This window comes from Falco rusticolus, chromosome 3 (assembly GCF_015220075.1).
Source record: "Falco rusticolus isolate bFalRus1 chromosome 3, bFalRus1.pri, whole genome shotgun sequence".
NCBI lineage: Eukaryota > Metazoa > Chordata > Aves > Falconiformes > Falconidae > Falco > Falco rusticolus.
This window is the reverse complement of record NC_051189.1, coordinates 93,644,663-93,659,630: the sequence shown is the minus strand read 5'-3', so window position 1 is coordinate 93,659,630 and position 14,968 is coordinate 93,644,663. Positions and strand designations below refer to the sequence as shown.

The following is a 14,968-nucleotide window of genomic DNA, read 5'->3' as shown; positions in this document are numbered from 1 at the left end:
TACAATACGGGGGAGGGGAAAGAAAAAAAATAAAAAAAGAGGAACTTGGAATAATATAGAAGCATTCATGTGTACTTTTAATTTTCTACTGGCACCCAAAACATTACTACATGTGAGGTGACATTCATAAACATCAGCAGGTCAGCGTCGACTCGGGGGTTTTGCACAGATTTACCTTCTGATGCCTCATCCAGTTCAAACATTCACTTGTGACACGTTTCGTGTACTCATCCCAGCCTGAGCCACTCTGAGAGGAGTAGCAACCACCGCCTTTGGAGCTGGCCCTCCTGGCACGGGGAACACTGATGGCTTTGTACAGGGCACGCATTTGCTCTTGAAGCTGAAGCAGTCTGAAAGGAAAGGAACCACTTAGTGTCTATGAGGAAAACACCCAGAAAACATGAAAACAATACAATTCATCTTTCCAACTGGACCACCAAGTATTCAACAAAGCAAAGTGTTGAAAGCACAGGCTGTGGAAAAAAATACACTGACTAAAATTTCATGGGGACAACCAAGGTGTGAAATTCTGTGAGAAAAATATTACTGCAAGGCCCCTCCCCACGTTAGCATGCCCCAAACAGATTTAGTTCCACGTTATTAATTTCTGTCACATCCTACAATACCAGGAAAGATGGACACTTGGGATACCACAGACTTCTATCAGTCATATTGCTTCTCCAAACCCTTTGCTGGCAATACCTTTTCTGATACATATCACAGGGCTGGCCCATCTGCCTCATCTCTCTGATCAGCCCATCCAGGACATCCATTTGGTCATTTGCCTGTGCAAAACACTCTTCCAGATCTCTGTTCCCTCTAATCTGGACGCCATCCCCATATTTCAATTCCTAAAACAAACAAACAAAGAGATGGGAGATTAAATTAGATATTCATCACCTAAGCTTCAGCTTGGTTGTTTTAAGAGATGTTATGAGAACTGATTATTTTTAAGAAGCGTGGCAGGTTTCAACTGCTAAGTCTCCGATTGCCGGTTTTAACTGGCAGGCGGCCAACTGAGGACCCACAGTCATTGGAAAGCCCTTATTACAAATTAAATACAAAAGAAAATTATTAAAACATAATAGCAACCAAACCTTTCCATAAAGAACAGCACATCCTGACTGATGTTTACTTCAGCAGAGCCAAGGCTTCATACAGTGTGCTAAGTTTTTAAGACTTTACGGTTTTGTGTTCAGAGGGCAAGAAGCAAGCACTGTCCTAGCAGGAGTCGGTGGACATTGCTCCAGAATTTTCAGAAGTTCCCCTGAGGTTCTAAGATACTCCTCCCCTGCAAAAACACACACTGCAACCTGCCTGCCTGGGACCAGCTCCATGCCCCATCACATTTGCATCCCACCTTATCACCCAAAGTCTAGGCAAATTCTCCATGAACCCTCTCAGTGCAGTGGACCAGCATGGTCATGGTGCTTCAAGCAGGAAGACATGGCTCTTTGATCTCATCCCACACTGACACAGCCATGCTGAACAAAACATAACCCAGCTGTGATTTGATTTTGTAAATAAAATATCAATGGACCTCATTACTTTGTCCTTCAGAACAAAAAGAGGAAAAAAAAAAAGCAAGCAGTGCATGTTGTGGCACCAAGCTGGAACTAAATATCACTTTCTTTTAACTTCACTGGAATAATATTAATCCTTAACAAGAGGCAGTGTTTACTCTGGCATTGATTTTTATATAAACACGCTCACACGTGCTGTATCTCTGAAAAGGAAATGAACTGCTAACCACAGAGTTCATTCCTAAAAGAATTGTCTGTCCACAGAGGGTCCAAAAGTGTGCATTAAATCACATCTACTGCCAGAACTGTGAACGAGTTTTGCATCTCAGTGGCCTCAACAGCAGGATGCACTAACCACCCTGCACTTCCTCTGACTTCAGCAGAAACAGGGGACATTCTTCACCAGGACTGAACCTAGCATCAGTGAGTAACCCAACCCCAGACACTATGGGATTATATCAATGTAGCATACAGCAAAGATTATCTCTGTGCAGCTGGGATTAAACAGCCAAGAATTTCTTAATCTAGTTTCATACACTTCTTTAGGAATCATCTGGAAAAATAAAATAAAGGTAATGAAGGTCTTTCTTATGGTGGTTCGGGTTCATTGTGGCCCAGAAAATGATGACGATAATCCTCAGCACACACTAAGAGTATAAATGATTGTAACTTTATTAACGGCCAGGGGTCTTGATCTGAAACTGAAAAATAAGATACAGTAAAATCTGTTTGAAGGATGGGCTTTTTTTTTTTTTTTTTAATCCAGAGGTCCCTCTTTTCTTAATCAGATGCATTTAAATCAGTTTTACTGAACACTGAGTGCAGATGGAAGAGGAAGACCTAGGAAGGAGGTATGCCATTCCACTCCCAGCTGCCTCAAACAAACAGCTGGAAGGGGAGAAAGCAGATGAAAAAGCAGAGTCTGTGAGTCCAGATAACAACGCAGCATTCATTCCCTGTAATATGCATAATCACTTCTGATAAGAAGAACAAGAATCACTCACGGGTTGTACTATGAGCTCAGCTCGCATCAGGCAATCCGAACAGTTTTGCAAAAGCTCCTGGATGGTGTTCTGGCGTCTGGACACTGTACAGGTCCCATTCTGACTGTTGTGGGAGAGAAGAAGATGATGAAGTACGGAGTAATCACACATTTTGAAGAGACATGAGAAATACAAATCTGGAACAGCTAAGAGAAGTTACATGGAATGATCCACCTCATTTAGCTTCACAGAGACGCACGTGCTTTATCTGGCCCTCCTGCACAACTGCACCGTGAAGTTTTAATGCTGATTCCACCATGGCAGAGCCACTTTCTAATTCTGTAACAGCAGGTGCGGACTGACTTTGCCACAGGATAGAGCAGAAGGTGGAAACTGGCATGCCATAAAGGAAAATGTTTTTCTTCCAGCACAGGTATTTGTAGCTTTGATCGACAACTGGCAGTATTACAGTGAGAATGAATTATTCACAATCTTTGTTAAAGTCGATACATTAGAGCATAGCCTTTGCCTGATGTTATTGTACGTGTTATCACACCAGTCATCAAATGTCAGAACATAAAAGGAAAGTAGGATCCTCTGCTACACAAGCGCACGAGCTCACAAGACCGTACAAGCATACGAAGGGCCCTTTTATCAGCAGAAATGCATGAAGCTAGTGCTGTGTCTTGAGAAGGAACTGCGAAGTTGCCCAAGCTATTACAAAACCAGATGTAGGGCCTGGAGTTAGAGGACATGCTTTCTTACAAATAAGATGGTAGTTTGGGGGTTTCAAGTAAAACTCCAGGACCTAAAACACTAGTGGGGGGAAAAACCCAGGACAGATTAACAGGGTTGTTATTGTTGTCCTGCACATAGTCTACTGTATCCATACTGCCAGAAGGTTGCTTTTCCAGCATTTGGGATTCAGCCACCAAAGCGAGCCACTGCTAGCTGAACATGGGTGAGGTGCTTCAAGTGAGGTGCCATTCCTTGCTGATGGAATCAGAGCTCTCAAGCAAGCCCAGGCAGCTCCCAAACCCAAGCACTTGCCAGTGAAACTAAAATAAACCACTACTACGAGACGGTAAGAAACTAAGATGCTTCCAAGCCTTGTCTAGTTTTCTAATTCCTGTGCTCACAGTAGATAATCTTTTCCATTACAAATCTCTGAAGGTTCAAACCTTCCACACAACACTAACATCAAAAAGACTAACGGTGCAAACCTGTCCAGCTCAGAGCCAGCAACTCATAGAATGGTTTGGGTCAGAAGGGACCTTACAGATCATCTAGTAAAGTCATCTGGATTCACAGAAGTCTTTCCACTGACTTCAACAGAATGTGACCATACTTCACAAAAGGAATTGTGACAACGTCAAAAACTCGGCAGAGCTGTCTTTGGGAAATTGCTGCAGTGGTGAGAAACGTTCAGTGGTGTATTTTTAAGAGCTCTTCTGCAGCGTGCACAGTTGGTGCTCCAGCAGCCTGCCATTCTCCTATCAGCTCTTCTGGAACCAGTGGAAAAAGTTTGAGTAACTTTTCACCAACTTCCCCCAATACCACGGAACAGACTGTCAAAGACACAGAGACAGGGCTAGAGAATCACTGGGTGACTTAAAACAAGCTGTACACATGCAACTCCTGGCTTTTTGGCTGCACAAACACTGCACCCTACTGTGCTATGCACCCCTGTAGAACTTGGAAACAGCTTAAAGAAAACAATTGTGAAAAATAGCATATGAGTCTGATTTTGTGCCAGGCTTCCCATCAGCTTCCTTTTCTAAATCATTCCTTCTCCTTAGGCATCACTGTTGTGTTTGGCTCTAGAAGTATCTGACTGCATTTAAAATTTACATTTAATTATACCCACAATTATTCTCATGAATGAAACATAAAAAAGAAGAGAGAGGAACCTTCCAAGCAATTTTCTCCTTTTAGAACATCAGAAGAGGATTTTTTTCTTCAATCGCTTTCTCAATCATCTCCTGACAGCTATAAATGCCGGATAGCCATTAAAGGCAGAAGAACTATAGATGGTGGCCTGACTTCTGCTGTAATAAATCAGTGTATCTCCACCGACTCCAGTGTAACTTCACTCACCTCAAAGGCATTACTTTACTTGACAGGAAGAGGAGGTCTAAACAGCAGCTGCCATAGTTAATGCACTAAGAAATTATGAACAAAAGCTATTTTAAAATAAATCATACTAAAACAATTAAAAAGATAGAAAAAGCAGAATTGCAAGTATTTTGTGCTCATCCCAATGATGTTTGAATACCATATCCAGAATTATTTTCCAAATAATTAGAGTTGGAAAACTGAAGATGGTTTAATATAGTTGCACAAAACCGTTTCAAAAGCAGGAGCAGTTGCCTTGAAGTGAGAGGTTTACGTGCACCCTATTCAGACCTCCAAATAAAGATCCACAACTTACTTGTTTACAGTTCACAGGGACCTTCACAGCAGGAAAGCAGCAAGTGTTTACGGTTCTCCAATCGAGTGGATAAAGACTTCAGAAAAATCATGGCAAAAGTTGAAGCAATACGAACCGAAATCAGAAAACAGCACAGTATTTCATCAGTGCTGCTTTTAACACCTTGGATATCAGTTCTGTTGTTAACAGAAAAAAAATTGTTAACTTTTTGCTCGTCAAAATACTGAGATCAATACTAGGACAACAGGTGAAAAGGTAGTGGCCTGTTAAAGTCAGTTGATGACACTGGCCGAGCTAATGGCTTTCAAATCAGTCAGCTGACCAAACAGAGCTACACAGGGTTATGGGGCATACCCAAAGAGTGCCGGTGCCAGTACAGAAGCCGATGTTGATAGCATAGCTCCACCAAGTCGACAGGACTCAAAAGACTTCAAATCCAAAGAGGATTTAGCTGTAGAAATGTACTCAAGAAGGGCCTAAGTCCATCTCTGAACTTAAAAAATAAAAATACTTAGCAAGACTATACCTCAACATACATCAGTTGATACATCAGATGGCAGCAACACAACATCACATGGACATATCTTCAATGCTTTTCACCCATGTGACAGGAGAGTATTTCATAAGCAGTTTTCAAAGGCCCTCAGTAGAATATTCCTCCTATTGAAGTCAACAGGCCTTTAATGGGAATGAGTAGATCAAAGCAGAAACCCCAATGCAGAGTAAGCAGACGTCCAACCTTGAGGCAGAAGGAAACAGCCAGCAAAAGGAAAACCATCTCCAACACAAAAAATACTGGACCAAAGAAACTGAGGCAAACCCTAACCCTGAACATGCTAGATGGCACCGCAACGTGGAGACAAGAAGAAGCTGGATTTTTAAAGTACAACCGTGTAACCTAGATCCTATATAAAAATGTCCCTTAGAAAGACATAGGACCCCAACAATCCTCAGAGGACACAGATTAAGTGGACTACTATAGCTGATATTTTGTCCATGTCTCTCTCGCTTCACCTGATTTTGTTTACATGAAACTGAGTTTCAAGTAATGTTTGGTCATTGTAACAACTACTACTGCTACACCGTATCAATGTGATTTGATTTGATTGAACTCTGGCAGCATCTAAAGCTCAAACCTGTGAATAGGAATCCTGCTGCACCAAGCACTGTAGGCAAACCACCCAGTGAACATCTGGACAGGTTTTTCACTTCTTTTACTGCACCTGTGTAAATACAGCATACATTTTCAACCATTCCAGCAGGAAGAGAAAGAACTGCAGCCTGGTCTCCTAGCAGTACTTATAACACAAGAGTACAGGGACTCCTACTAATAAAAAAAGACATTTGCAATAATTATTTACTGTACTGCTTTGGTTTTGTAAACCCTGGAGAACAGCGCTGAGTGAAACAGCCTGGACTGCCTCAGACCTTAACCACCTATATGTCCCTTCAACTCAAAATTTTAGACTGTGACACTTACTCTGAAGGCAACTCATTAATTTCAAAAAGATACTATTAAGCTGAGTGCTTTATTAAAATGACTTAGTTTTAATAGTCATTAACTATTAAAGGAACAAAGGAAAACAAAGGGGGGTAGTGTCTGTGTTTTTAAGTTATGAGAATACTTCAAAACACAGAAGACTCACTTCTATTTGGGATCTTAAAATGTAGCCCTGTACCTCTCTATTGGAAGAGGAGCCCTAGGAAAGGCACAGCATCTTCATGCTGCCGTCAGTCTGTACAGGAGCCGGCCTGCTTGCTGCATGCCACGGCGGAATACATTGCTCCCTTGCTATACTGCACTCTTGCTCTCCCAGAGAAATGAAAGGACAGCCCAGCCCCTGTTGGCACTGGGATCTGGGCAGGATGGTAGTTCAGACAACACCTCCCCACTGAAATATAGCCCACCCGAACTAGCTGCTGCCTTACTGGTGAATCCTCAGTTTCTGAATTAGGATTGTACTTAACTGTTAAGCAGCACCGGTGATCCTCATGAGACCCCCAGCTCTACAGAAACAAGAAATAACTATTCCTGCTTTTTGTAAACGGGACTGAGAAATGTGCTGAAGGCCACATGATGAGTTATGACAGTTGAGACACACGGCAAACGCAGCAGTGCCCATGTCCCTGGAACACAGCAGGGCTGACTACTGCTGCCACTGACTTCTTCAAGCAATCGAAAGATTTCCTAAGTGATATGTTTTGAATAAATGATACATTCTCCGTAAACACTTAGCTTGCACCCTTACAGGGCCAACCAAGTTGTCATTACTGCAGAACCAGAGAGGCAAGGAAGAAAGCCAGCCACCTTCTGCTTTCTCATTTGCCTCCTGCTGCTGAAGACCTGCACACACCCCAGCCTAAGCGCCTGCAATGAGGCTGCTTTGGTTTCTGCCTTTGTCAGTACACATCAGGAGGCTGCTGTGTTATCCGGGGGGCGATTATCCTCTAGAGAAAAGGGGCCAAGGAGACATACAGAAGCACATCCAGCAGCTTCTGCAGAGCCTTCCAGCCGCTTCACAGCTCCTTAAAGCTTTGGAAGCACAAAGGGGACACTCTTGTTCCAAAGATCTGTTTTAAACCAAATTAAAATACTCCTTGTTAGATTTTCTGATTCCTCCACAAAATATTTACCTGTTAAAAATTCAAAGCATTTTTTTTTCATTCAAAAAGGAAGCTTTAAAAAAATGTCTTTTTGCAGATCCAAAGTACTAGAGTGACTCCATAACTCAACAATGAGAGCAACACAATAGTACTTCTTTTCCTCCACGAACATACACACACACACCCCCAACTTGTTTGAACAAGCAACAGATTCATCAAGGGATTACCTGGTATGCCCAGGGTAGGCAAGTCAGAAGAAAAACCTGACCTGGAATTTCCATTCCCAGCACAAAGACTGCGCATACCACAGGGTTAAACCACCACCCAGCTGCTATTGCCTGCCAGCTGGCTGTGTGTGCCCCTGACAATGCACAGGCATATGCTGGCAAAAGGTGGTGAATCACACCATCCATAAAGAATATAACCAGAAATTAAAACAGTATAAACAGACTTTTTTGCCCCCCTCAAAGAACACGAATGCAAGTGTCAGAATTTGTAAAGTTTCGTAACTGGGTTCTCCCCATACATCTCTGCTATTACTAATCGGGTTTTGCACAACACTGCCTTGCCAAACTAGTCCCATCTGCTGAGTATGCACAGACAAAGGCACAAAACCAGCAAACTTCACAAGATGCCTGCATCTTGCAGGATCAGGCTCTAAAACACATTAGAAATGTGCAAAAATTTAGTAGTCACTGGTGAAATCTTAAGACTCTTGAGGCTAAGTGCCTTCAGAGGAAGCACGGTTTCACAAGGGATCCCGCCGCCCCGATCTGCAGAAAATCCTTGCACTTTTTCCCACCGGTATTAGTCACCAGGAGGAAAAGCACCATTTCAAAAGGCTGTACCTGCCCAGTGCAGCTGGCTGCAGATACACTGTCTCCCACCTCCAGCTCTGGGAGAGGGAGGTGCCAAATGCAGGGTCCAGCCTGGACCGTGGAAATACACCTCTGCCGGAGGGCAGTCACTTGAAACACAGCAAAACCCCTTTGCCTGACAGAGCTTTTCACACCTGCAGAGGTACCTAGCTTGAAATCTCATGCACGTACCTACAAAACAGTGAGCTGGGAAAGGTACAACCTGGTTTTCTCCTCATGGCGTGGCAGCATCACCAGCTGTTGCTGAAACCCGTTTCTTGGCCAGCTAGAGCACAGCGCAGGCCATCGTGACAGGTACTCGGCAGCAACTCAGACACATTCCTCCCTCCCTGTCTGCCTGCGGTTTTGTTTGTCACCAGGGCAGTTTTTCCCCCCATGCAACACCGAGGCAGAGGAGCGCAAAGGGGATGTTACCTCGCCAGCACTACCACCACTTGGCTTAGCCAGGACCCTGCAGATCCCTGTGAGACTGACAGGACGGGCAAAACACAGCTTTGAATCTGTTTTCTCCAGCTTCCATTTGTCAGTCGCTGAAAGTAATGTCAGGGCACGGGATGTGAATGTCTAACTCTGTTTTTAACTTAAAGCACAGAAGTTAATTAACTCTTCAGCAGAATTGTGTAAATTACCTTATTTTCATATCACACAATGACTGTAAATCCTAGGCTATTTTTTCTCCCAATCTCAGCAATGACAAAACTGCATAACTTTCCACTTCTCATTCTCTCACAGCTTATCAGATTTCATCTCTCCATAGCAAAGACATTGATAAATACTGGATTGATGAATTGGCAGTTTAGGAGAGTGACTCACCATCAAGCTGAGTATCTGTACTCAGGGCCAAGCTCATCTCAAGTTCCCAAGCCAGAAGAAACTGGGAATGTTGTAAAAGCACCTTGCTGAGCCCTAAGGGTAGGGAGCGTCTTCTATTGCTCTGTGAGTAATGTAATACTCAGCACAGACTTGTTTGGCAGAATACGCCCCAAAACTTACTAGACTAGGCCCTAAGTTGAATCCTACTGCATTTAAAATTAAGGTACATTAATCTTCACCACTGGAAAAAGCAGCCTCGGTTTTGTGAGTTCAGTAGCTGCCACTAAACTTAGGCACTGAAGATGTCAGGTGGAATGCAATTATTAAAACCAATTCCATAAATGATGGCCCTGATCCTGCAAGAACAACATGCTCAGGATTTAGTGGATTTTCTGCACACAGCGCATGTGCAAGATCAGGCACAACTTCTGTTTTCATTAACTGGCAACAAAATCCTCATTTTGTATTTTGGGACACATTTTAATTCAAATCAGCACTGGTTAAAAATAAACCTTTGCAACTCAGTAAGGTGCAAACACGCATATTGTTTTGCAAAACCATATTTTAAGTATTTTGTATGGTCAGATCTTTTCATATAAAAAATTTATACATAAAAACATGCACATATACATACATAATTTAATTTTATTTATTTATAACCTCATTAACAGGCTTCTTTAATTCCATGCTGAAGCCTTGCAATAAAATGAACAGGAACCTTCATTGCAACCTCCTTGCCATGTATGCCTTCCCAAAAAGGAGATATGAATATTATGTTACAGAGTAAATGAAAGGATGTTGATACAAGGTCCTTAACGTCTCGTCTGTCCCTTCCACTCTTGCTACACCACCCCTGAATACTAAAGAAAAAAGAGCCTAACAAACTAAGGGCTGGTTTAAAATATGTAACAAAAGCTGAAGAATACAAAATTAAAAGAAGGTATTTCTCCTCTAGTGAAAGTCAGGAATAGTAGGGAAGTCACTCTAGTGAATGTAATGCAGCTGCACCAGAGTACAGTCTGGGAAAAGAGAACGGCCCGGAAGTAGCATATTCTGCCATTAATTCTTCATGCCTGTCTCTTAGAAACAGTAAAGGTATTTCCAGTGAAGCACCACCAGCAAAACAAATCCTCACAAATGCAAACCACAGAAACAGCATTCTGGAGTCCTAGTATGTACATTTTCCCAAGGTAAAGTATTGAATTGTTCTAATTATATAGTAATAAATAGGTATTCCCATACTACTGTAATAGTATGTAGACATGTTATAGCTGCAGTTCATCGTAACTAACTTACCTGTGCACACATCAAACCGAAAGTCAAATGAAGAACTAAAACTAAGAACTGGGTAAAGTAATAAACAAAAAAAGAGGCAAAATACAAGTTTTGCCTTTCATTCAGTGGTCCTCTAGCAACAGGTCTGACATACGTAAACAGAGCTCCCTGTAACCTCTAGGGTAATCCTAATTCTCTACAGCCATTTATAGATCTGCTTCATATAATAAAGCCCGCCTCTTCTCATCTGCTGTTTATTTACTAGATATGCTTAATTTTCATCCTTCTGCAACCTAATCATGACGTACTGTCCATAAAATTAGGGCTTAAGTTCTAACACAAATTGCAGGACAGCATTCTGAATCAACTCCTATGTCAGTAGCATCAATAATCAGACCAACAGGTTTAATAGAGCCATTCCGTGTGTTTAAAAAAAAACCACAATAAAACAAACAAAAAAAACAACCAACCAAAAGGAATCACCAGCAGCATTGTATCTAGGTGCCTTACATACACCAGTGCTGTTTCCTTCAGCGACTGTAACCGCTGCCTGCTTTTCAGTCCCATAAACTCCCAGCCAAGAGGATTAACGGAGAAGTCTTCATGACCACTGCACTTATTTTTCATACATTCAGAGCACCACTTTGCTCCAAAAAGTCTTTGCCAGAGTTGATCTGCGCAGATTGCGGGTACAGCTGCATTCATGAAAGCAGGTATTCTCCAAACCAGGATTCACAGCCAGCACCCTGCCTACAGGACCACGACTGTGTCTCCAAACGAGGATTCACAGCCAGCACCCTGCCTACAGGACCACGACCGTGCTTGCAGCAACAGTACAAGCAGAAAATGAAGAGGCAGAGGGGAGGAAAGCAAACTGATGTTGCTTGTCACACATCTTTGCTCCCCAGCCACCAAATGTCAGGGATCACTACAGAAAAGACCATGCTCCCAGGCCTTCCACAAGCTAGCAACAAACTCAAAAACGAGTAAGAGAGCGGGTTTCACTAGTCATTTTATAGCCCTAGTTATGTGGCTGCTGGGGAGGCCAGTGAGAGCTGAGCCCGGGTGTGCGAGGCACGGCCTGTCCGGCGGCACCGAGCCCGGCGGGGACCTGTGGGCCCTGCACCAGCACCACGACCCGCGCAGCGCCGAGGGGGGATGCTGAGGTACTGTTCTGCTCTTCACCCCGTTACTCTCCTCACGGAGAGTCCCCCACCAACGGCTGTTGTAAAAGTTTTTGAAAATCAAAGTTCTTTGCTCGCCTTTAAAAGTCTTGTAGAAGTTAGTCTCCTCATGGAGGGGGGAAATAAGACTTGCAAGCTCGCACACCTCAGGAAGGGAGCGGCGAGGCGGCCCAGGGCAGCTCCCCGATGGCGGCCTGAGGGAGCGGGACCCCCGCGGCCCCGGCCCGGCCCGCACCTACCCGTATCCGTCGGAGGCGTAGTCCCCCCCGTAGGTCTTCTGGTAGTAGTAGGTCTTGTGGGTGTGGGTGCCGCCGCCGCCGCCGCCGCCCACCACATGGGAGCTCATCTCGTAGCGCAGGTCGGTGCCCGACTCGGCCCGCGCCATCCGGCCCAGCGTGTTGATCCGCGGGTGCGAGCCGCCGTTGATGCTCATGGCGGCGAGGGAGCGCGGGGGGCCGCCGCCCGGGGGGAGAGGGGACCGCGGGGGGAGCGACGGGGAGCCTGAGCCAGACCCGACGGGGCGAACCGCATGCACCCCCGGCAGGGCCCGCCGCGGGCCGGGGAAGGGCCGAGCGCCGGGGATCGGCGCGGCCGGCAGGTGAGGGAGGGGAGGGCAGGGGCGCCGCGGAGCGCTGCGCGGTGGCGGGCGGCGGAGGCTGCTGGCGGCGGCGAGAGCGAAGGTCCCGTCCCCTCCCCGCCGGCAGAGGAAAGGCGAAGCCACACCTTTCGGCGGCCGTTTTAAGCGGCGCTCCTGGGCGTGGAGCCGCCGCCACCGCCTCGCCTGCGCCCTCCGCGCCTCCCCGGCAGCCGCCTCAGGTTTCTCCCGGGCCGCGGCCCCCGCCCCGCCGCGCCCGGCCCGGCCCGGCCCGGCCTCCCCGCGGCGGCGGTGTCGCTCCCCGGTGGCCGCCCGCGCCCCGCAGGGTCTCCCCCAGCCTCGCACGGTGCTTCCACCTGCCCGGCTGCGTGCTCTGCGCTCGTACGCGGCCGGCGGCGCCCGGAGCCCGTTGGGAACGGCCTGCTGGCCCGGGTCGTACCGGGCCCTGGCGAGGCCCGAGGGGTGAGGGCGGCCGGGCAGGGGTGCCGCCACCCCCAGCACCCCCCTGCCGCTCCGGAAAGCAACGAGGCAGCGCCGGTTCAACTGGCACCGCTATGGCAAGGATGGGGCCAACCTGCTGGCAGCGGCCCTCTGCCTCCGTGTCAGGGCCGACCGGCTCCTCGGGAAAATGGTGTACATGTTCGTGTCGCCAGCTGTGAGACACATCTGGGTGTACATGTTTGTGTCACCAGCTGTGAGATACGTCGGGTCCCGCGTTCGGGAAGGCTGGGGATGCTCCAAGCCCAGCGTGTTTCTGAGACAGCCCTGAAACTTGTGCATCGGCACATGAAATGTTCGAACTGGGTCATGCGCTGGCCACATTTGTGCATGAGAAATGGATGTGCAGGAACGGGTGTTTGAACAGCCTCTTTCCCTTCATTTTTCTTTATTCCCGCCTTCTGGTGCTCTGGAATTTAAGCTTTACTCTTAAAACGAGATCTTAGAAACAAAATAATTTTAATACATTTGTGTGTGCGCAAGGTGTCGGCAGCTTGCTGTTGGATGCCCAGCAGTGTGCTCGTTACCAGCCATTCACCACTGGGTCAGTCTCAGGGGTCAGTTGGGAACAATTTCTTAGCTACACTCAGTGTAGCCCTGCCTCAGCTGGGCTGGCTGCTTGTCCATGGTGTTAGAAAACAGAAGATGGCCACATTTTAATAAGCAGCAGTCACTTGCGAATAACCCTGCCAAGCTTTTTTGAAATAATGCCGAGGCTTTCAACCCAAAGTACAGTACAGGAGCCAGCCATATCAGTCATCTGATGCTCTGTGACAACAAATGTGCCGTAAGCTTTTTAAACTTGTGGGAGATCACCACCATCCCACACCATGCGTAAATTCTTGGGCCCATTTCTGTCTTCCCTGCACTGATCATTTCCCTGATATTTTAAATCCAACTGATAGGCCACAGGGCAGTAAATAACAGCTACACAAACTATCCAAAGGTCCAGACTTTCTGAACCATTCAAGAGAAAACTGAATGAGAGCTATTGTCCTCAATGCCACTGAAACTGCTGCGGCTGTGTGGGAGCATCACGGTACAGGTTATGTGAGGACCTGCCCTGCTGTTGGAGGTGGTGGTGGGCACAGTGTAGCAGAGGCACAAGAGCTCCTCCAAGCAAACGTGGGATTGCTTGGTCCCAAAAGGCATCCTGATGGCACTGCCCAGAGCTGTGTGGAGTTCTACAAAGAAGCAGAATGCAAGTTGGCTATTATCTGTGAAGTCATACAGTACCTTCTATATTGTAATATATATTCTGTATTATATAATGTGAATCATTATGTATCAGTGCGCATATATATCTCTATACACACACACATATACATATATATATGTGGATTTGGGGTGCTTTTTTTAATACAGATTACATCTGCACAATTTGATGATTTGACATTACATTGCGAAGTCATTAGGGAGCAGAATACAAAAACAGCCAGGATGAGTAAGAAAAACAAATGCATAGGCTTAGTGCCATAAAGAAGGAAGTACAAAGATAGAAAACATGTAGAATAGAAGGGAAATGCAGAATGATGGAAACTTGAACTTTGTGCCATGATACTCCGGTCCAGACTTTTTGAAACATAGAGACCACTCCACTAGTACCACCAGTGCACCTAAAAGTCAGATTTTTTGAGTTCTGATGCATCAAGCCAGGCACTTGTACTTAGACATATGAACACAAAGCATTTTTTTCAGCAAGTCCCTTTGAGAGCTATCCATTTATATGTATGCATATTTAGAAATCCAAAAGTATTACACAGATTTGAGGTTCTTGCTGAGTTTTAGCACCACCTCCAATCAGCCCCACCTTTCAGCTTGGACTGGTGTGCCAGCTCAGTGAGACACTCCATTATCTGTGATGGAGACAGCATGTGTGTGATACACCCAGAGGCCTGGATGAGTCACTGTTACCTGGACATGTAGAAAAATGTACTTAAATAGTAAGTGGATTCTGCTGATCTTGCTTGCACAGTTAGCCACACTGAAATGAAGGGGAGAGGATAAGACTGAACTGATACTGAAAAGAGCACAGGTCTCCTATCTTCACTGTTTTCATACATAGGCAAATGAAAGAAGTAAATAAAAATATTTTTATTTCCTGAAACAGTTTTATTTGGGTGCTTATCCTATGTGGACTCTGTTACCTTCAAGTAAGACCAAGTCACATGGGTATTGCTTAAA

At 45.5% G+C, this 14,968-nt stretch overlaps 1 protein-coding gene across 3 annotated transcripts in view; it reads right to left on the bottom strand.

Moving 5' to 3' along the window:
• Positions 1-12,414, bottom strand: part of LOC119145220 (desmoplakin) — a 39,949-nt gene extending 27,535 nt beyond the window's left edge. For 2 of the 3 annotated variants that reach the window (XM_037381490.1, XM_037381492.1), the window contains exons 1-4: positions 11,931-12,414; positions 2,528-2,630; positions 703-851; positions 176-350 (exon numbers count right to left, since the gene is read on the bottom strand). In XM_037381490.1, coding sequence (XP_037237387.1) covers positions 176-350; positions 703-851; positions 2,528-2,630; positions 11,931-12,124 — 621 coding nt within the window. In that variant the 5' untranslated portion in view covers positions 12,125-12,414. The remainder of the gene's footprint in view (positions 1-175; positions 351-702; positions 852-2,527; positions 2,631-11,930) is intronic. The other variant, XM_037381491.1, reaches the window with a different exon arrangement.
• Positions 12,415-14,968: the final 2,554 nt, after the last annotated feature.